At 37.5% G+C, this 23,187-nt stretch overlaps 1 protein-coding gene across 2 annotated transcripts in view; it reads right to left on the reverse strand.

Moving 5' to 3' along the window:
* Positions 1–56: 56 nt before the first annotated feature.
* ttyh2 (tweety family member 2) overlaps positions 57–23,187 on the reverse strand; it is a 56,866-nt gene continuing 33,735 nt past the window's right edge. Inside the window, exons 5-15 of one of the 2 annotated variants that reach the window (XM_016681364.1) lie at positions 19,077–19,172; positions 12,313–12,385; positions 9,107–9,176; positions 8,946–9,001; positions 5,861–5,953; positions 5,647–5,739; positions 5,106–5,248; positions 4,725–4,910; positions 4,550–4,628; positions 3,444–3,470; positions 57–1,933 (exon numbers count right to left, since the gene is read on the reverse strand). In XM_016681364.1, coding sequence (XP_016536850.1) covers positions 1,853–1,933; positions 3,444–3,470; positions 4,550–4,628; positions 4,725–4,910; positions 5,106–5,248; positions 5,647–5,739; positions 5,861–5,953; positions 8,946–9,001; positions 9,107–9,176; positions 12,313–12,385; positions 19,077–19,172 — 997 coding nt within the window. In that variant the 3' untranslated portion in view covers positions 57–1,852. The remainder of the gene's footprint in view (positions 1,934–3,443; positions 3,471–4,549; positions 4,629–4,724; positions 4,911–5,105; positions 5,249–5,646; positions 5,740–5,860; positions 5,954–8,945; positions 9,002–9,106; positions 9,177–12,312; positions 12,386–19,076; positions 19,173–23,187) is intronic. The other variant, XM_007571296.2, reaches the window with a different exon arrangement.

Consider the following 23,187-nt stretch of genomic DNA (forward strand, 5'->3'; position numbering starts at 1 on the left):
TGTATTGTGTTTTGTTGTTGTTTTATTCATCTAACAGCAAAACAAAAACCCATCACTCATTGTACTCAAACTGGTTTATTCAACTCACAATTAGACTTCATGTTTTGGGACACACAAAATTAAGCACCTCACTCAGTGCCTTTACAGTGTAACATGCTACAAAAAATACTATTAATCAACACTGCCTGTATTAAATTCTTACAAAAAAATTAGTCAATAAAATTGTGCTGTTTGAATGACTGAATTTAAAGGGGAAAAAAAAAAACATTTTTTATTTTTTTATTTAAATAACCATAGTCAGAACAGCACAGCTTACTTGACTATGATCTGCATTGGTTGGATTAGATATGCACAATAAAAATTAATGACCTTTTAGACCATAGAAAAAAGAGTGATCTTGTGTGATATTGCCACAAAAACTAGAAAAAATATATAAAAATGGCACACAATTTAAAGAACTCTAAATAAAAAAAGAATAGCATGTTATTTTACACATTATGTACAAAAGCGAAGGTCTCAAGGTAGTTTTTCGGTTTCTGGAACGTAAAGCTCGTTTATGTAAGAATGTAAAAAAAAAAATAATAATATTAATGCTCTTCACCACCATTACCTCCTGCAGTGTTGCCTTCAGTGCTGGGTTTGTGCTTCACAACTTTCAACTCCGTGGCGTATCAGGAGATAAAAACTTCAGTTTTTCCAGATTTTACTTTTTTGACTTAATCTTTAAATATCTAGATGCAAGCTGTGAGAAGTCAGACACAAGCAGAAGAATCTTCATTTGAAAAGTATCTAATCTGGTCTTTCAAGACCTTTCTGAACTTTTCGTTAGATATCAAGTGAACCAAAGAACAATTATAGAACAGGTAACGCAATGTTAAGAAAGATCTTCAAAAATGTGAAAGGGTGTCAGTCAGGACCTTGAAATACAGTGCCTAGCAAATGTCGTCATACTGACTGAACTTCTTCAGATTTTGCTACAAGCAAAAGCTTCAATGTAACTGTTAGTTTTTTTTATGTCAGAGATCAATACTGTGATGTCAAGAAGTGGAAGCAAATTGATACACGATTTTCGAAAAATAAATGAAAATAAAAATAAATGAAGAAAGAAAAAAAAAACATAAATAAGTTTGGTGTTTTTAGCACTGCTTATTTTTGATACCCCTAAATAAAACCTAACGTGCTTTTAAAATTCACGTACCTGCAGCCGTGTGAAAAGGAAAGGAATATGGCACAACTACAAACCGATCTAGAAGAGCATCACTCCGAATTGCAGACATCCACAGCTTAGGTTCAAGAAACTGTTAACATGTCACCTATAATTTATGAACCTCACAAAGGGGCCTTTATGAAAGAGTGGGGAGAGGAAGCCATTGTTGAAGAAAGCTGTAAGAGTCGAATCTTCTTCACAGACTAAAAACTTGCAACTATAATTGGAGGAAAAAGCTAACTCAGCGGGTTGAATGCAAGTGCAAGCCGCACTTCACACATTTTGTATTTGCAAAAAAGAAATCCTAACAATCTTGTATCATTTTTACTCTACTTCCAAACGAGTCACAATTTGTGTTGGTTCTACTACAAAACAAAAAATCCCAACGAAGTACATTAAACCTTTTGTTTGTAGTGCAAAACGTACATGCAAAAGATCAAGTGGCATGATGACTTTTGAAAGGCACTGCAGTGAAGAACAGCACTGGTTTTTATTTTATTTTATTTTTTCTTTTGGCCTGAAACCTCACAGGTCGCCCGGCGTTCTGAACTGAAGAGACGTTGAAGTTTGCCCTCTCTGTGATGCATCCAACAGCTGCTTCCTGCTCTTTTGCGCGTTTCCTCCTCGCAGATGTCAGATGGAAGTCTAGGCTTGGAAGTCGCTTCCAAAGTGTCTGCTCTGCTCCTCGGTCATGGACAGGTAAGTGGCCCTCATCGTAGGCGAGTACTGGGGAGGAAAGACAAACACAGACATATACAGAAATATTTTACACGAACGCTCAGAGCAGGGTGAGTCTTCAGGGAGGAACAAATAAAGAAGGAAAGAGACACGAGGAAGTGGTCCACTGAAAATCTATCTTATGCGATGCTCAGTACTTTGCGGACACCAGCAGTGATGTTTCATAGCAATTGTATATTTGTCTCTGCTAGAGCAGAACAGAACAGAACCTTTTGTTCTTCTAGACAGAAAATAGCAACTGTTTACCAGCTGCTACCCACAACAAAGGAAACTTTATGTTCACAGAGTCAGCAGTAGATAACATTTTCAGTGGAATATTCCTTTGACTCACTCCCATTAGTTACTTCAACAAACGTAGCTTCTGCTCAATGAAAGTACTTAATACATTTTTTAATACAGTTTTTCCAGGTGCTTCTCAATAAATCTGATTATCTTCAAAAAGTTAGTCAATTTCGGTAATTAATTTAAAAAAATTAAAACTCATAAAGATTTATGCTATGCCTGACACAACCATGGTGACGACTGATGACTTTACAGTTGTTCGACAGTCGTTTGATTCCCCGAACAATAAGGGGAAGCCACAAACTTTAATTGCTGATGAAGTTGGCTGTTGTCAAAGTAGTGGAACTAAAAATATTAATGAAAAGTTGAGTGGGAGGAAAAAAGGTCTTTTCAGATTAAGTTAGATTTTGCATTTCATTTGGAATGCAATGCGGCAGAATTGGGAGGAAAAGCGAAGGAAGAGGCACAGAATCCAAGTCACTCGAGATACAGATTAATGCTGGTGATGATTTGTGTTGCCATCTGCCGCTGTTGGTTCACTGTGCTTTAACAACCCCAACATCAGTGCCATCGTCTACCAGGAAATATTACAACGCTTCATGCTTCCCTCTGCATGACAGGCTTTACGGAGATGCTGGTTTCCAGCTTTCCAGTAGTATTTCAATCTAAAAGTGACAATACCTGGTTTATTAACAACAGTGTCACTGTGTGAGAAACGAGAACAAAAAAGACTTTGCATTTAGTATATTTCCTGCACAATGCAGAATCATAGTTTATATTATGCTCATTTTTATGTTTCACAAAATATTTTTTATTAGTGTACATATTGTATTTTACATCTCTCTGTGTAATGAATCTAAACAAGTTTAAGATTTTTAATTATATCATTAAAATAAATAACCTTTTAGCCGATATACTAATTTATTGAGATGCATCTGCCTGCTTGCTCAGTTCAAGTTGCAGAGTGACTGAATCGAGACTTCATGCACTGTGGATGCTACCACCCTGCGAACACCAGGGGGAGACATAACGCTGCTCTAGGTGAAAGGAGAAGTCATCTGGAATGAGGACAAGTAGTGAGGTTTGAAAGCCATGCCAAACAGGAAAAAACTGCACAGGGAACCAAAGTGGTATGAAGTGACACAGAGGTGAAGACACTGTACAACAAAGGAAGTGGGAAGGATTTAACCCTGAGGAGAAGTAGAAAAAGACTTACTGGATTTCTATACGGCTGAGAGTAAATCTCCAAAAGTTGATAAAAAGAAAGAGGGGATACAGAAATGAAAAATACAAACACACACATATGACAAACAAACGCAGAAAAAAATATATAAAAGAAGCAGTTAGCTGAAGACGACTGCATGGCTCTGCACAGTTATAGTCATGGGGTGGGGAAATCTGAAAGCGTATTAGTTACTGGCGTTAATTAGGAAACAAATGATTAGGCAGAGAACATTGCATATTCCGTTTGATGTCTTGTTGAGAACATAATGTAAAAATGTGTATCCGTAGTATGCCTGTTGTGTGAAGATGTATTTATTTTTATAGGAAGTTGATCTAAAATGCACTTATGATTGTAGCCAAGTATACCTGGCTTCAGGATGTTTTTAAGGAGGCTGCGCCTAATGAAACTTTAATTCAAAACGTTCCTATTTTTATCCCTTTGATGTAACGGGGGAGAACTAGCCCAGCAGTGTGTGAAATAAATCGGTGAGGAGGAAAATGTTCAGAGACAAGAGTTAAAGAATTAAGTCACTGCACCACTTTCTCTTGAAAAAAGGTTCTGAGAGAGGTTAAATGGTGGTCTGTCCAAAATTAAATATTAACTATATTCACTCTCCTCCCTGTAAGTCAGTAAAACTGTGAGTTGTTGACGGCATGGAAAGGTTTGGTATCTCACCACATACAATTAACGCTGGATGTAAAAGGTCTACACACTGCAGTTAAACTAGCAGGTTGTTGGGATGCAAAAACTAAATAAATAAATAAATAAATAAATAAATAAACTAAGATAAATAATAAATCACAGAATTTCTTTAGACCTTCAATTATCTTGTACAACTCACTTAAAAAGTAAACTAGCTAAAATAACAGCTTCTATTGCTCCAAAATGAGATTAATCTAAATAGATATATATATATTTTTTTACATGTTTTAACCAGGGATAAAATAAATCCGGAGAGCTTAAATGTTACGTGAAGAAATTATTAAGTTATATGTTTTTTGTCATTTTAATGTCGTGAAAGACAATTTTACAAATAAAGTCTGAGTCAGTGAGTGATAACATTATATAAAAGACTTGGTCTCTGGGACCCAACACACCGAGGGAGGGGGGGAGCCTCGTCCAATCAGAGGCACGTTCTCGTACCGCGGGTTTCCACCAAAGAGAGCTGTCTGGTTCCTGCAAAAACAACAAGGAAAGATTGAATAAAACAACTGAGATGACTAAAGAAGTGAACTCCTTGAGACAAACAAGGCTAAATTTCCTCCCACTCACATGTATTCAGACATGGGGGGGTTGGAGACTGCCGGTGCAGGGGGGTGCAGGCTGTTCTGGCTGCCCATGCTGCTGCTATAGCTGCAGAAGCTGTGCATGTTGGCGTGGTTGGGGTTCTGAGAGCCTATCCTCCTGGCCCGTGGATTGAAAGGGTCCTCCTCGTCTATGTCATCATAATCTCGTTCTCTACGCATCAAAACAAAACAAAAAGGGAAAAACGGAGAAACAAAACCATCAGGCTTAATAATAACAGAATTTGCAACTGCTGTAAAATATCTTCTTATCTGAGCAAAAACAAACGTTCAATGCCGCAGAAATACGCACTGAACGTTCAAAGAAGGGGCATTCATGGCAGTGAGGTGAGCCTGAGAACAAACTGACCTGCTGGCGATTTGTCTCAGTGCCCTGGGAATGGCGCAAAGCATGACAGTAAAGGCACAGGCAGCAAGGATAGAGAAGAGGCAGAGATATAGCACACCCTCCACACCATCGTAGCACACCCCCACCATTGCATCCAGGTAGTCCTAAAGAGGTCAGATGGAGAGCAGGAAGGTCAGCCAATGACAAGCAGTTCCCCAGGACCATGTCTGAATTCCCAACAGAGAAGCAATCACAGTACATGTGCTTGCTGGGAAAATATATCGTTGCATAACATGGTAATGACAAATCTTATCTTTATGGGTGTAAGCCACAGTCCTAAACCATAGTTTTTAAATAAAACGCAGACGGAAATAAAAGGAACTTTAAAAAGTTTCAAGAACATAATCAGGAAAAAAAAGAAGAAATCTTTCTTTTGTCTTTCTCTGTGCTATTCTGGATCCACATTCATCCTATGTTTTGCCACAAATCCTGTTTTGTCACTTATTTCTAAACTGGCCTACTTTGTAATACTGTGTTGCCAATTAGGCTGTGGTGGACAAACCTTGTTGAGCCCCCTGCAGTCCAGCAGAGCCGTCAGCTGGTGCAGGCTCGCCTCAGAGGAGTTGAGCAAATGCTGGATACCTAGTAAATCCCTCTGTGTGGAGAGACATTGTTGTTGAAAATGCCAACACAATTATTTGAACAAGAACAATTCTCTGATTAAAACAAAACAAAACAAAAAACAAAAAAAAAACAGATTAAGCAACAGCAGTAACCTCAGCGGTGGGAAACAGGGGCACCGCAAACTGTAGAAGACCCTGGATCTGGATCTGCATGGTGGTGAGGGATCGCTGGAAGATGGTCAGAGGCTGCAAAGGATAAAAGACATTTAACTGCAAGTGAAGAGCGTGTAAATGAGGTGTAGCACAGTCAGAGAGGCAGTCTGATTACCACAGCAGAAAGGAAAAGAGATAAGCTGCATGATCCCGTCACTATTGATTAGAATTGATAACATGTTGCACAAAGTCAAATATGTTTGCACTTCAGCAATTGCAGACACTAGCAATTTATGAGCTCATTATTTCATGACCTCATGTGCGTTAACGTGTTAAAAACAAATCATCCAAACAGGTTAAGAGCATTAACACAAACCCCAGCAGTCAAATCGAAATTAAGCTGGGAGCAATAACCTAGACAACCTAGCTTTCAGCTGCTGGTGTGGAAAAATGTACCATTCATGCTTAGCTTGAAGTATCAACTGTCTTTTTAAGTGGTGAAACCAAAACTATGTAAATTAATTTTAATTTAGCACTATTATTATTATTATTATTATTATTATTATTATTATTATCATTATTATTTTTTTTATATTTTTTTTAACAAAACACTTTTTTTTAAAATAAACTTTAAATTACACCAAGCAAAGCTAAGGTTAATTTTACCTACCAAAAAACACATGGCCAGAGATGCAATTGCATGGCTTTAGTCAAAGTATTTCCATTTGTTATTATGGTCCAGTCAAAGTTTGGACTTACGACTAACAACAAATTAGTGGGGCAAACTTAGAAATTGCTAATCGCCGATGTTCCTCATTCAATTTGACTACAAAACAAGAGAAAATGTGTTTTTAAGTTTTTCTTTATGTAGAAATATAAATGCAAAACACCCGTTTCCAGATTATATTTGTAAAATATTTATTAAAATCATTTAACATTTATTTTCTCTACACTTCACCCATATGCACTACCTTGTGTAGCCTAATTGTCATAAAAATATGTATGAAAATATGGCTGTTGAGTGTAAAAATGTTTAAAATTTGGGCATGTTTGGGTGTTCTTTATAATATGGCAAATATATAAAAGTGTGCATGAGTTATGACCAATTCATGGAGCAGATTATATTGCTTCAGTTTACTACAGTAGATCGGTAAACCTTTGTGAATGAATAATTTGCTCTCTGAGCTACTGTAAGATGCCTGTGAGAAAGGCAATATGACGACCTCAACAGCAGGAATGTGGGTTTATATTTTTACCAACAGAGGGCAGAACAATCCTCCACATTAAGCACAAAACCCTACAGTGCTCATCTTTCTTCAAATACACCACCCTTACTTCTTTTTTTTTATTAATATCTAAGCATAACCATAAATTAGTGATATATTTTCTTTCTTTAAAACATTGTCTCTACAATCAGTCAAACTACACAGGAAGTCTGGAAACCCCCAGGCAGGATGCACAATGTTAAATTGAAACAGGATGCGGTCAGATGATATCCATAAATGTAATAGCTTTTGTCTGATTTTTTATTCATTTATTTTTTTTTTGCCTTTAGTTTACATCCATAAAACATGATGGTCTGTGGTTCAACTTCCCCCAGCTGAAAATTACATTTGGTGAAATGGATTTGTCTTTATTTTAGGTGATATGAAACTGATCTGAGGAAAAAAAAACAGGATGATGAAAGTTTAGAGATGGAGGGAGGAAACATAAAATAAAATAAAATAAAATAAAATAAAATAAAAAAGAAGGATATGAGCACAGGAGTGATGCCCAAAGCAAAGACGTATCAGGACGAATAGATTCATGGAGCAATTCTGACTGGGGTTACAAAAAAGGGGAATAAAAACAAAACAAATCAGGGAATGTTTGTGTTATGGCCAATCCGCTGCCAGCTTGCTTATGAGCTCCATGCGTGGTTGCGATCTGTGTGGCAGCGAAGAGAGCTTGTTTACCAGGTGTGTAACGCTCGTCTGCCCTCTACTGCTACTCTGAGGGGCACGTCAAGAGCCAGATAATAAGCTCTGAGCTACGTTGGGCCAGATTTTGCAGAAATAGGCTCGGGAAGTTAAGTGATATGCCCTGGAATCATGACTCGGCTCCATCAAATTGTTTCATCAAGTAAGCAATTTCATACTCATTTTAGGCACAAGAGAAACACAAGAGAAAAAAGAAAGAGGGACAATCTAGGAGAAAGAGATGGATGTCTTGCGATTGTGAGCTGAGGTCAGGATGTGATTCAGGCAGACAGGACGGAACGGGGGAAAAAAAAGAGGCTGACAAAGATGAGGCTTGAGGGGCAGGGAAACGAAGTCCGAAGAGAGCGGCGAACTAAAAGAACAAAACTGAATGAGTATGTACATTTTACTTTAATAGAACTGTCATTGTTGTTTGCGTGTAGCAAGTGCTTGTGGTGTAATGAATTGCTTTTAATGGACATTTTTGTCTACTGCCATGAAAAAGTGCCTCTCTACGGGTTTCTTGTAGCTTTATTTCCACATTTATATGTTTTTCTAATTACAGAAAACTGCTTTTAAATGATGAATTAATTTATTTATTCAAACCAATCTTGAGTTATGTGACAGAGGAACCGTCCCCTCAACCACACAACAGCCTATGTCACACTAACTTTAAATGTCTGAGGGATAATTTATCTCCATGCTCTTGGTGTACTTTTGCAGGTCAGCCTTCCGGAGTCCATCACTGTTCTATGTATTCTGGTTTATGGTTAATGGTACTCAAAAGTCTTAGGGTTTGTAATTGTTTATAGATTGACAGATATCAGGGACTTTGTTTCTCATCTGCTTTTCAGTTCTTTTTCTACTTTTTCAGATCTTTTAGCCTGGTTTATTTTCTCTGGCAGGTTCTGTTTAAGTTATTACTTAATTACACAAGTCTGGGCGTAATCAGACTCAGGAAATTGGCTATAAACGTTCAACCAATGAATCTCCAGTCTGAGGTGGAAAACATTTAGCTGCCATTGTTCCTAGGAGGAGGTGTCCCAACAAATTTTCTCTAGAAAAAACAAAAAACAAAAAACAAAACACCTTGTTTTTCCACAGACTCCACAGGGCATATTTCCTACCTGCTGGAAAGGGTTGGAAAGAGTCTGGTTGCAGTAAATATAGTAATGGACGATATCTGTAGAAAACATTAACATTTGTTATCCTGGTAAACACAACTCAATTATAATTAAAATTTTCACTATATTATTATTATTATTAATTTATTTAAATGGAGCCTGACCTGCAGTGATGATCCCCTTTGTCTGACCCATGACGTACTTGTCGGGTGACACACAGAAATCGCTTGTGCCCTAAAAAAGGAGGACGGAAACAAACAAAAACATGTTTGACAGATGTGAACAGCAAACAAAACCACAAATTTAAAGCAAGTAATTATTTTTTGTGTTGATTTGCTAACACATAGTGATTTTTTTTTTTTTTTGAAAAACCACCACAAGAATAAAGCAATGTTGTTGAATACTAGGCAATCTACCTGACACCAACAAGAAAATAATCATGCTACAGTTCACACTGCAACATCTTGACAGCAACATTTCTTAGTTCTGTCAGTCACAACAACTATTACTACGCAGAGTGCGAAACAAGAAACCTGCACTGGCAAAAATAATAAAAGTGATGAGCGGCAGTCTCATCTCAACTCTGCTATCTGAATGCTAAATGTCCCAAGGGCTCAGGACAAACATGCTGCAAATAGCTTAACCTTCTCTGGGGGTTATACTAATGAGCCCCAAACACTCAGATGAGATAAAGCAAGCTGAATCTCTGAAAGAAAAAAAAAAAAACGCAGCCCATTTGCTGGAACCAAGGGATACCAAGGAGCTTTCCAACAGCGGGGCAAGAGTGTGAGAATTCCCAAGAAGACAAACGGGAAACTCTGAGAATGCAAAGTTCTGTCTGCACACAGCCTATAATAAGACATTCTCTAAAGGGGTTTATTCCTTGTGCATACATTTATAATCCTTTCAAGCAATAATCCAACTGTAGACTACACAAGGCCTACGATCTGAATATCCCCAAACCAGTTATGCATGCATCTGTCAGTAGGTGATACGGAAATGTGTGTCAAACAGCATGCGACCACCCGCAAAGATCCTCAGAAATGCAAACGAAGGCAGAGTCTCCACAATGAACACAGCAGGATTTTACTTCTCCTCAATGTAGAGGAGGTGGTGTGGGATAATCAAAGCGAAGCAACAAAAGTCATTCTTATTTGAGTGACAGAAGACTCAAATAAATGCATAATAGATGGCAGAGTGTAAAAATTCGGCTTGCTTTTGGTTAGATGCGCCTCAGATGTGCATGCTATTGTTTTAAAGGTGGGAAAGAAGAATGATTTCCTCAACAGAAGCAGGTTTCACTGTTCGTTTTATAAGTGTAAGACAATCTGAAATGCGCAGTTTGAGGTATTTGAAGCATTATTTTTGCCTATGGTATGGTCAGTCAGCAGGAGATAGGCATATAAGAAATTAAGAAATTTCACTTTGTATAAAACACAGATGCAAAGACAAGTTGTCTGATGACCATCATTTTCAGGTTTTTAGATCGATCAGTCCTGATGAATAGCTGATTGATCAGAAATAAAAAATCTGATCTTTGTACTATCAATACTAAGTGCCAACTCATTACACTGACCGTAACAATCTTGTGCTTCTTACCGCTGAATACATCATTCAGTTTTAGTCATTATTTACCATCCTTATTTTTTAAAGCATCATTCTCATGGTAATACCTCCATTTTTTTCTCTCTGTATTTTTGTGCTCTGTTTCATTTGCTTTGCTGTGTTTTAATGTTACATTTGCAGTCTGGCTTTCTTTGTTCAACTCTAGGTTGTTCTCTAGGTCTTATGAAACTAAAAGTTTGGTCATGCATTTGAATTCAACCCCCTGAGTCAATATATATTAATAGCGCTAACTTTCACAGCAACTACAGCTGCAAGTTTTTCTGGGTATGTCTCTCCCAGCTTTGCACATCTGGAGAGTTAAACTACTGCCCATTCTTCTAGAATCTAAATTACCTCAAGCTCTGTGAGATTGAAAGGAGTGCACCTGTGACCCTCACTTTTAAGGCCTTGTCACACATTCTCAATTGGACTCAGTCAGCACCTCTAATCATTCCTGAACGATTCTGGCTGAGTGGAAAACTATCCTTCTGAAAGAGCCGACTGTTACCAAAGAATGAGCTTTTAGTGACAAAGGAGTTGAGTCAGCATTAACATTTAGTTGGGTGGTAGAGCAGAGCCTGATAATTTTACCATAATCTTGCAAAAGCATTCATAACCCATAGCTGTGTGTGAACATGTAATCGTTTCGGTGGATTTGACATCAGCAGATTAAAGCACCGTCATTTTTTAAAAATAGCCATGCCAAAGTTCTGCGTTGTTTTGTTTAAAAGGCTCAGCTGCTTAAATGTTTTCTAATTGCTGCTGGCTAGTCTGAAGGAGCTGAGTGGGAGTCGCTCGGACGCTTGAAAACTGCAGCTACAGGAGGAGCCACGCCTCAAAGGCAGCTCAAGGTCCACCCAGATGTTTTTCACAGATGACTGGTTGCCATGGGAAATTAAAGGATTTCACAAACATACATGAAAAGAAGCAACACTCCATGTATGTTTTTGATAAAGCAATAACAATGTAACATGATGTAAACATCAAAAATGTCAATTTTACATAATACGGCTTTTAAATCAGCTTGTTCATATTAGTGTGATGATGCTGATAGACTGTCTGTTTGGGCTTTTGTTCTTTTATTGCTCTATATTTAGCAAAGTGGAGTTTTATGAAAAGCCTTAAAACAAATTGATGCCACAAAAAGACAACTGTGATCACTAGACTCGGAGACTGATCAATGAAGAGGCACTCTTCAGCAGGGATGTGTGTGTGTGTCTTCATTGCTTTGAGAGGCGTTTTAAATGAAAAAATAGAGGTTGTTGGGGTTGCAGACTGGCAATTAAACAGCTTAAGCATAAGATACATGGATGATGCTAATACTACAAATAGTAGATGCTGTATGTTTAAGCAAGAAATTGTACATAAGTCAACATTTTAAGAAATAACAAAAAACAAAGACATTTTTTGTCATATTTTGTTAGACAATTTTCTTTACATTGAAACAGATTTGTATGTGGAAATAAATAAGTGGTAAAAACTTAAAAGCAAAATACAGAATCAAGCAAGAAACAAGCAAGGAAATATTGAATTGAAATTGTAAAACACAGTACATGAATAAATTAATCAGCATAAAAAAAACACATGGGTAAAAGATGAATACATAAATTAAAAGAATCCAAATTGTTAAATTTACACACCTAAACACTAAAGGGCAGATGCAAATAAATAACTCCATTCATTATGCTTGTCCTTGGTGTCAGAAGTAATGACCAGTTCATTGTACAGCTTGTGAGTCAGAGAGGAAGGAAGTGAATCATCTTACCACAGCAGCAGCAAGGTCAGCGCCCAGAGAAGTCCAGCTCAGGATCAGTGTCAGCACGCCAAACACCATCATCCTGCAGGGTCACAGAGCAGCAGCATGACGCGGCGGAACGCCACAGATGAACCGATGTTTATGTTAAATCAAAGGCGGATGAGCCAACAACCGAGTGGCTCTTTTAACGTGTATTTCCATATGCAGTATGCTCAATTCTGACCATCCCGTTCTTAGTTTGCACCACAGAGGAATCTACAGCTGTGATTTAAACTAGCATTTTTAACAATAACGAGGGGTGAACTGAGATTTTTCAACATCTTATCAATAATATGGTAACTCATTAGGTCACGGTAACTTTTAAATTCATAGTAACCATTGTAGGTCCAGTTCCGTGTTAGTCTCTAGTGAATAGTTTTGTTGAAAACCACAACTCTAACTTTGTTAGGCTGCTAGACTCCTGCGTAGTGGAGGTGATTTGATGAAACAAACATGTTAATGAAATGCAACCTTGGTCTTTTTTTCTAGCAAAGCAGCAGCAAATCATTCATTTTGGTGAGGGTTAAATCTCAAACAAATTCTTTACCAAGTCATGCTTCCTCAAATTTAGGAGATAACACTGACATGATGCAGACAGATCCAGTTGAATATTACAAAAAAAAATAGACAAACTAGATTAGTACAGCTATTCTACTGAATGAGTATAGAAAGTATTGCTGTTAAAGCAGCAAATGCATTGACTCTACTAGATCAATGAGGGTGTGATGTGGTATGTAGAACCAAGATGTTGGTTACACAACCTTTTTGTTCTGTATGCGCTCTACATGGATTATACTTGTTTGTTTTATATGCTTAATTGAACTGAGGTCTGGGAAGTTTTGATGTCAAGTCAACTCCAATGATTGGTCGTCTACTGTATGCTGTACAGTATTCTGATTTATTATGTCAGAAGACATCTAACAACTCATTTAACAGGTAATAGTGACTAACTTTAAGTTTATTATCGCCATTCTCCATTCGATAGTAATAGTTTGGGCCATAAAGAAAAGAAAAGAAGTGAGAAAATTATCCTGCACATTGGAAAACACATCGGAGTCCACATCAATGTCTCTGAAGTTGTAACTGCAGCATCACTAAGCTGTCAGTAGTCCTTCTCCGTTCTGTTGACCTGCGTCTGATTATGGCCCTGCAAGTGGATGGGACTTTCGTCACCCGTGCGGATGCTCAAATTTTGTTTCATTTCAGTGAACTGAAACCCTGATGATATTTCCAAACAACTGAATTTATTCTTTCTTGTAAGTGAGGAAAAGTCAGCTGACTGAAATTCACAACTATGTATGTTCCACAGAGCTGGAGATTAAAATATAAATGAATGAATAAATAAATAAATAAATAAATAAATAAATAAATAAATACATTTAAAAATCACAGCACTTTATCTAGCATTTCACAAAAAGATATTTAAATTATTGATTTGTTTTAATGCTTTTTGCAAATTATTTCAAGGGGTGCCGATAAATCTGTGTGGTGCCGCTACCAAGACATCCTAAATTTACATAAAATGGTTATTTTGTTGCATCAACTAAAAGATCAACAGTGCACAAAAATTACTACAGCTTTGTTTTCAAAAGTTCTAGGCACAAATGACCAGGATTCACTAATATAACCACAAACGTTTGACTTTACAGAAGCATGCGGCCGGCTTTGAACAAGTGTTATACTGAATGACTGGGTGGACGAGAGGGAAAATGTCCTCCGATTGCCCTTCCAGTGCCAGCAGGTCGAGTTCTGGCCGAGCGAGGGAGCGATGCTATGTAACTGGTAGTCAAACAGCTTCTCTGACTTCAACAGAAAAGCATTAAATGGGGTATAAACCTCAAGCAAAGCGGATTCAGTGAAATAGTCACAGAGGCCCACGGAGCAAGGCAATGGCGGATGCACACCAGTCACTATGAATTAAATCACATTGGAAAATAGGTTTTCCTCTCTCCTAAAAAGAAAAAATAAACACTTTACAACTGTTTGTACCGGAAAATGAATAAACCTTTATCATTAATGAATAAATAGTTATTTCGGTCTGATATTAACGGGGTGAATTAAGAACAAAGTAACCTTCAAAGCAGAAACACAGGACTATGGAAGGGCATTATCACATGTAATTAGACCACGCTCCGATCTCCACTTACATTTTCTTTTTCATTATTATTATTTTACTACTCTAACATGAAATTATTATTGGAATTAAAATTAGACATCACTACAAACTTGTACCTGAGGTAGCTTCAAGGAAAACAAGTTCAAATCTCAATTTCAAATAGACTTGATAAATATTTTTTTATTTAATTATTCCAAGTCAAACAGAGCCCCAAAGCAGTCCACATATTTTTCTTCATAAAAACTTCTCAATAGATATCCAAAAAAGGCACTTTTAGATATTTATAATCACAGTGTTGCTTGTAACCCCCTCCTCATACTGATGACTGAAATTGCTATTCAGCGAGTCGTGAAATAAATAGTTGATACCCCTAAATAAAATGTCTCATTCTACTTCTCCTTTTGTCTTGTTCTACATAAACTTATATTTAAGAACTCTAGAGATGCTTTTAATTTTTGGTATATAAAAAAAAAACTGCTGAGAAGCATTAATTGGGTTGTAGAGGTCTGAAAAGTCTGTTTACGCTGGTGGTAATCATGTTTTTACGAGTTAATTCTGTTTGGTAAGAAAGTACTTTTAGACTCCTCAACCTCCCCGGCAAAGCTCACGCTAGACTCTAGATGCTAGAAAGGAAACCCATTCCAGATGTTGAGCCTCTTGTTCTACCACAGCATCACCATCCACGACTCTGAAGATACTTGATCGATACGACTTACAGCAACACTTAATTTCCCGTTGAGATAAAAAAAAAAAAGTATCATTGAACTGAACTGAATTGAAGTTTTGAAATGAGCTTCTACTGATTTTCCTGAGGAAAAGAAAGAGAAGCTCAGTCATCTGTAAGGGAACATGCACTAAAGCTCAACATGAAATTTTGGTTCGGGCATCTGAGCAGAAAGCCTCTAGGGGACTTTCCTATGGATGTTTTCCAGGCACATTCCACTGAGAGGAAACCCTGGGGCAGACCCAAAAGTTGCTGGAAGGACATATTTTCCTTCTGACCTGGGAATATCTTGGGGTCTCCCTGAATGAGCTACAGTGTCGCTTGGGAGAGGAATGTCACAGTTTCTTAAGCTGCAATCCCTGTGAAGATGGAATGGGATTGGCATCTTATGCTTTTAATATTACATAAACCAATAGGCATTCTAAGCATCTAAAATCTGCTTTTGGGTGAGAAAAACTTAAAATCTTGAAATGCGCTTAAAGGTTGATGTCTTGGTGTACTTTGATTAACCAATATTCCAAAGATGCATGGCATCTTTCTCGTTCTTTGTCCTTCTGAGCACCATCTCAAAACCTGTGACCTAATTATTATTATTTTTTTCTGTTAGAACACAGCTAAACCTTTGGGTGACTCGTTGAATATTAAAGATCTGCCGTTCCTCCGTTCTGCACTTAGACACACAAGTTAGAAAAGGTCATTATTATTGTATACAATAGGCACAGAAGTTCAAAATCACATCTCTGTGAAGCATCACGGACATGCACTGGTTGAAGTGACAACTGGAAAGGATGAAAAATGCAAGCACATGCATGAGAGGCAAAAATAAAAAATATTAAACTTTTGAAACATAAATGGACCTTTATTTTAGAGACAACATGCATAGGCCATTCCAGTGGGGGAAAAAATAAAATAAAAAATAAAAATATCTTATATATATAATTCTTTCTTTATTTTTTTTTTTCATTTTTTATTTTTTCCTCTGGAATAGCCTATGCATGTTGTTTCTAAAATAAAAGTACATTTATGTTTCAAAAGTTGCATTTTTTTTTAACATCACCAATTCCAAATGTTTGAATATTTAAAGTTTTGGCAAAATGAAGAATATCGTAGCTTTCATGTAGCTAAAAGAACAGTTTTTTTTCTTAACAGTTGTGGTTTGAACATGTTCTCCTTTCCAAAATTACAAAGCCAAAATGGCAATCATAAAGACTACAAAGTACAGAGCATTTTCTTTCACAAATGCATACACAACCCTAAGTAACCACACCTAAATAAATAAATAAATAAATAAATAAATAAATAAATAAATAAAAAATGCAATTTACAACACAGTATTAAGGTTTCCTTGCAAATGTTGGCTTAGTAGCATAGAAGCTCAAACCTTTCAACCAAAACTTCAGCTGGATGGCTAGTAACTTAATGAAAAAGTAACTCTGGACATTTTCTCCATCAGTTTAACCCTTTAAAGCTGTGGAGAAGTTCAACTTAGGACTAAATTAGAAAAAAAAAAAAAATCCTAAGCTTTGGATCTGCACTTACAGCACAATGAAAAATAAGTGTTTTCAGCACATATTCAGCAGATCCTTTCTTTAGAAGCATCTTGATAAGCGCAATTTGTGTTTGGCTTTACAAGTACTATAGTTTATACTAAACAAAGAGGTTTTAATAGACATTCAGAACTAAAAGGGTGAGTCACAGGAACAGAGAGATGGACTTAAAATGGTCTGTCTGCTTTGCTTTAGTTCTTGTTGCTTTTAATCAAACTTATAAAGTGCAAGATGGCTCACGGACTGGACACTCAAGTTTACTGACACAGCGCTCGCTTCCCCTGTAAAGCTGTTTATTACTCTTCCCGAAGAGCCTTCCTGCATGTCGTTGATCATAACCAGTCTCACGATTTTCTTCTGCTCAGGGATGCACTTTCGATCCATAAAGTTCAGGTTATAAAATGGGTAAGATATAATTTTACCAACAGGTTTCTTACGCTCTCACATGTTGACATGTCAGTTTTATGTTGCCGTTTAATCATCACTACACGCCTCCAAGAACAGGGCTCAACCTAAAAAAAAAAAAAAAAAAAGAAAAAAAAGATAAAGTTTACAGCAAAGTTTATGGTTGTCCCTCCCTGTTTCACATGTGAGTTTAAAGTCTTGTCAAAGCTGTTATTCTCTATGTCCCAGCAACACCCAGTCAGGCGGTTCAAAGCACCACAAGGAGCTGGTAGACCTCTAGAGTGTAATTTGCCTCCAACCACTTCCACTCCACTGGAGGAGAGCCTCCGCCGGGACGGCAGGCACTCTTGACACTAACTCGCCTCGTGTTTGTGTTGGGGTTAAAGGGTAAAGTGGGAGGAGGGGATAGGGGTCTTTGTGGTTAGCAGGGCAAGTTTACTTCAGCCCACTTTGACTAAAAAAAAGACAGAGGAACAGTCAGCCAAATCACTTTAGACCACAATGGATTTACTGTCTTCTTGAAAACGCCTCCTTGACAACAGAATGAACAATAGACGCCAAGAATGAAAATTAAACTTGATATCTAGCGTATAATTCCGGTCAGGGTCAGCCTTAACATGCACAGAGAAGCAATGTGTGTCAGAAATCTATTTGTTTTCCTGTCACTTCTACATGATCAAATCCATTAAATATTCATGCGAAAAACATTTTAAAAGACCAAGCTAAATAATTAATCGTCTACCATATGACACTCCAAACATCTGCCATGTTTGCTCGTGTTGGACATTTTCTAATTCACGTCTAAAGCAGCTCAAGTGTTTAAGTGGAATAACAATTCTCAGGAAGTTGTATTGTAGATAGCATCTAATGGCCCAGCTCCCCATCTCCTCACAGCTCTCCGGCTCAATTTGTAGAGCAAAAGCCACTGAGACGGCAGCACTCTGTGATAGTACAGCCTCCTGCTGGCAGCACTGAAAGGCAAACGGTCAAATAAGACGGGGCAAGCTGAGCCGTGTTTGTACATGGATATGATCCAGGGCTTAGCTGCCTTGTACACAGAATATTTCCCATGGGAAGATATGGAAACCCCACACCCGCTCCTGTGATCTGCCCCAGTTTAAAATGAATCACTGCAAACCTCTTTTTATCTCTTCTTCCTCTGCTGCATATTATATGTAATTAAGCAACTTTATCACAATAGGATTGTGTTTAACTACTACAAAAGATAAGTTTCTTTCTGCCTTTCCTTCTTTCTTTCCATCTAGAGATGCACTGAATGAATATCCTTTCTAAGATCCAGCTACATTAAATGCATTTTCATTAGATTTTTTTTTTCTGCACCACACACTACGTTATAAACATGCAAACTCAATGCAGAAAGACCTGACTGCAATCTGAACCCAGGCCCTTGTTGCTGCGAGGCCACAGTGCTAACAGCTCTGCAGCCCAGCAGCCCTCAGGTCTTATTTCAGTTTTTATAGGAAAAACTCTTTTCAAATCATCATTTGTGAAAAAGGAAATGCCCCATAAAGACAACAACTGTTTCGGTATGTTGACCTTCGACTCCCTCAACATAAAACAACAGTAGTTCTCAATCAGGTTGACTTTTTACCGATTATGAAATGTACATTATTATTTAATGTAGCTAAATACAACTGTAGCATCTAAAATCTGTAATAAATTGTTTTCAAAGAAGTTAACTTTGCGTACTGACATTCTAACTTGCATATCAATTACAGCTGAGAACAATTTTCCCTTTTATATTTTATTTATTTCTGTTTAACTAGTTAGCTAGTCTCACATTTTGCTATGTAGCTTATATAGTGAGCTTTTCATACTGTCCTACTGATTGTGCTTTATTAAAACAGAGAACAATACGCATGACCAAAGCAAAAAGACGAACCATGTAAAAGTAGCAGTTTCACAGTGCATGTAGACTTACGTGGTGAGTAGCCAACGGGACTGCTTGGCCAGGCCCAGACAGGCTAGCAGGCAGATGACCAGGTCCAGGATGAGGAGCAACAGGTAGGTTAGCCATCTTGAGACACAAGCGGAAGAACAAAAATTAAACTGCTGCCAGTGAATGGATGTCAGTAGGAATATACAATGGGAATTTCTTACAGAGACACTCCAGGTCTTTAAAGGTTATCGTTTCGCCATCCCAAAAAAAAACTATTGTGGTGTGTGTGGCTCAAAATAAAAGCACATTTACAAGAAATAGAGAGTTAAAATGCTAAAACAATGAACAGTAGCCTCTCCTTGAAATGCAAGCCGTTGGCGCTTATCGGTGCTTTGCAGATATACTTGATTTTGCCCTCTGTAGACCACATTGTGTTAAACCTGCATTAAAACTGCTCTACGAATAAAGTTTGATTGATTGATTGTCTATTATCAATCAATCAATAGGGACATATTAAGGGAATCTATGTTCACAAAGGACATCTATAGTATGCATAACTATTTAACAATGACAGCATTAAAAAAAGTTAGCATAGGTATTCAAAGTTGTTAGAATCAGGATTGTGACTAACAAAACAATAACCTTGTGAAACATAAGGAGAGATAAATAGCCGGTTTTAAGAAATATGTGGAATAATAATAAAGTCAGTAAGGTGAATAGGTGGAAATACAAATAAATGGGATAAAATACAACAACCACCTCAAGTTTAACTTTCAGTCATTTCAGGTTTCCATAAAAAGAGCAGCAGAAACAGTTATTTGAGCAACTGGATTTCAATTCTTCTTGAGCAGATGTAGAAACCAAAATGTTTTCAAACCACGCAGTTACCCAAGTCTGATTAAACTTTCAAACACAATCTCCCAGAATAATTGCAAAGATACAAAAGAAAGTCCAAACTGGGGGGGGGGAAAACTGACATTTTCTATTGAGTCTGTTGGATAATAAGATGTGGAAGATAAAACAAAGAGGGCATGTGATGTGAATGTGAACATTCACATTAATAGACACGTATTACATAGAAGGGGTTTGAGAACCAGCTTTGTCTTCCTTAGTAAAAACCATCTGTTCTGTGAATAGTAATCAAGTTGCAGATGAACACAACAGAATCTGTCCAGCTGGTTAATTATGAATCCCTTTGAATCCATATGGCTGAATGTTCTGATGGAAAAAAAAACAAGAAAAAAACACTTTTCACTCCTACACTAAGATCTATCAATCTCTCCTACCTGTCAGCAGCTGTTGTCTATTTATTCCCACCAGGGTTTATTTTGCACCACTGATCCTTCTTCAGCACTGTGTTGATATTCTCTTCCATTTTTGACTATCTTCCCACCACCCCGCATTCTCATTACTCAACAAAACCTCAGATTTCCTCATGTACGTCTTTTTTTTTATTTATTCCTCCCCCTCTCTGTTTAATCTTTTGCCCCATCTCCATGTTTTCCCAGCCTCCCCTTTCTTTCTCAGCCTTTCATTTCTCCCTCACCTCCACCTTTCCACTGCTTTGCCCTTGTCTAATCTTTTCCTTCACTGACAGCGTGAAGCATGAGAAGCTGATGCATCGACATGGGAGGCACTGCGGTGCCACCGTGTTTGCCTCTGTCATCCTTAATCCAATTAGTCAGACTGGGGAAAGCGCAGATACACGAGGGGGTGGAGAGAGTTCATGTAAGCATCACAAAAAAGTGTTTTCTAAGGAACTTTTGGTTAGAGGGAGGAAAATGTGAAAGCTTTATTACAAAAGGTTGCAAACAAAAAAGTTTTGTCCTGTTACAACCAAAATGTTTATGCATTTTCAAGGGTTTTTATTGATAGGTAGCCCTAAATACGTAGAATCCAGTCCAGCCAAATGCCTTAAGGCAGTGGTCTCAAACTGCAATCCTCAATCCTGGAACTTTTAGATGTTTGCCTGGTCCTGGACACTTGAATTAAATGGCTAAACTGCCTCAAGAGCATCCACTCAGGTTCTACAGAGTTCTGCTAATGAGCTAATACTGGAGCCAAGTTTGCTGAAGCAGAGTGAAATCTAAAAGTTGCAAGACACCGGCCCTTGAGGACTGGAGTTTGAGACCATTCTTTAAATGTGTAGCGCAAGGAAAGACAAACTCCCGTAGGTTGCACAAAGTATTGATTCAGGAGGGCTTAACATAAATGAAAACCATACTTTAAGATCTTTATTTGCATCAACCCCCTTTCACTTTATCAATCAATCAATCAAATTTTATTTGTATAGCATATTTCAGCAGCAAGGCATTTCAAAGTGCTTCACATAATTAAAATAAAAACAGCATGTGACATTGAAAAAAACAGTGAGAAAGAGAAAGATATATTGATAGGTAGCCCTATGAACATGACCAGCTTTACATTGGTCCAACATATAAAGTCCCAATAAAATACATAAAAGTTTATGATTGTAACATCATAAAACGTGAAAAAGTTCAGTGGATTCGAAGAATTTTACACCAGCGCTGTAAGGCGATCTAAATTGTTTCAAAGCATTATGAATCGATTTCTGGAAATGCTGCAGCTCGGTACCAGTGCGTCCAGCTACACATTCCTGTAAACACGTAAAACCTTCCAGGAACTATTTATCTGGATGAAGTGTTAAAAACAAGCCTAATGAAAGCTGTAGTATCAGCCCGCCAATATAACCCACTCTATTAGCATGGGACTACTTTATCTGCAAAGCAGAGGAGTCACCTTACAGATCAATACAAACATACAGCATGTCTGTAAATGCTGAAAAGCCACTGGACCTGTGACTAAAAATGCTCTAATCTGACCCGGCATTAAAATATGACTGGGAGGAAGTTGGGATCTCCATCCCAGACATGTACTGTACTGCCATGTATCCAGATATGAAAGCAGTGCTGCTCTGTGTACAACAAACAAAACTGAGCTGAAAAGTGAATGCTGGGCTTGCACTCAATGAATGAATTGAACGAACGAACGACAAACAAACGGACAGACGGACGAGCAATGGATGGACCAATCGATGATTGTTTCTAATTACTGACCCTACAGGTTAAAAGTGGGGTTGCAAAGTATTCTGCCATGCTGATGACAACACACTTATTTTATTGTGATTTGACAAGTATGTTGTCAAAACCACTAAAATCACAAAGTTTTTTGAAAGTAAAACGACCCGTCAAGATGGAGCTGATGGAACACAATAGAAGAATGAAGAGAATCAGAACAGGGAGAATATTTAAGAACTACAGGTCCATGACCTGTAGAGATAACGAAAAGGTAATAGCAGCTGCTTTCCTCAGTGTATAGAACAAACCTTCTACTTAACCTACTTCTTAAAATTCTTCAGCCTACATCATGTTGTCACATAGTTCCTGTTTGAGTTATTTTATTATTCTTTTTTTGGCTCTAGTGACCGCTTTTATTTGAAAGTGCTCAGACAGGAAAGCAGGGTATTGAGAGAGAGGGAAGAGATGTGGCAAAGGTCATCAGGCCGGGAATCGAACCTGCGACAGCCGCGATGAGGACTAAGGCCTCCTCATGTGGGTTGTGCTCATCCCCTGCACCACCACCTATATGTGATTCTTAAGTTCTGGCAGTATTCAAGCCTGGATGCAATTAGTTAGGATGCCTTTTGTTTTTAACCTGAAAAAAAAAAATCATTTTAAAACTGCTTTTTAAATTTACTCAAACTTTTGTAATTTGATATTAAAATTAGATGGACTAAAATGTGTAAGTGTGACAAAAAGCAATAACACAAGATATGTGCAAGGGTCTGAGTAATAATGAACTATTGTAAGATAGTCACTTTCTATGATGGGGTTCAAATATTCTGAAAACTGAAAAAACAAAAAAAAAAACAAATTGACATTTATGTTACTATTGGTTCATTTTTGGAATTTATTGAGCCTTTTTTTTAAGGCTGAATGACTCATAGGAGTTAAGTGCACTTACACAGATAAACAATATTTTTGACAGCTTCAAGAAATGCGCTGATATTCAGTGAAAAATTGCAAAAAACCCTAAAATAAAAATAAATAAATTAAAAAAAAAAAATGTTGAAAGGTGTTCGGAAATCCTGAAAAAAAGATCCCAACAAAGACTGTTTCTTAGTTTTTAGTTA

The sequence above is a fragment of the Poecilia formosa genome, unplaced genomic scaffold, assembly GCF_000485575.1.
Source record: "Poecilia formosa unplaced genomic scaffold, Poecilia_formosa-5.1.2 Scaffold7, whole genome shotgun sequence".
In the NCBI taxonomy this organism is placed as follows: Eukaryota; Metazoa; Chordata; class Actinopteri; order Cyprinodontiformes; family Poeciliidae; genus Poecilia; species Poecilia formosa.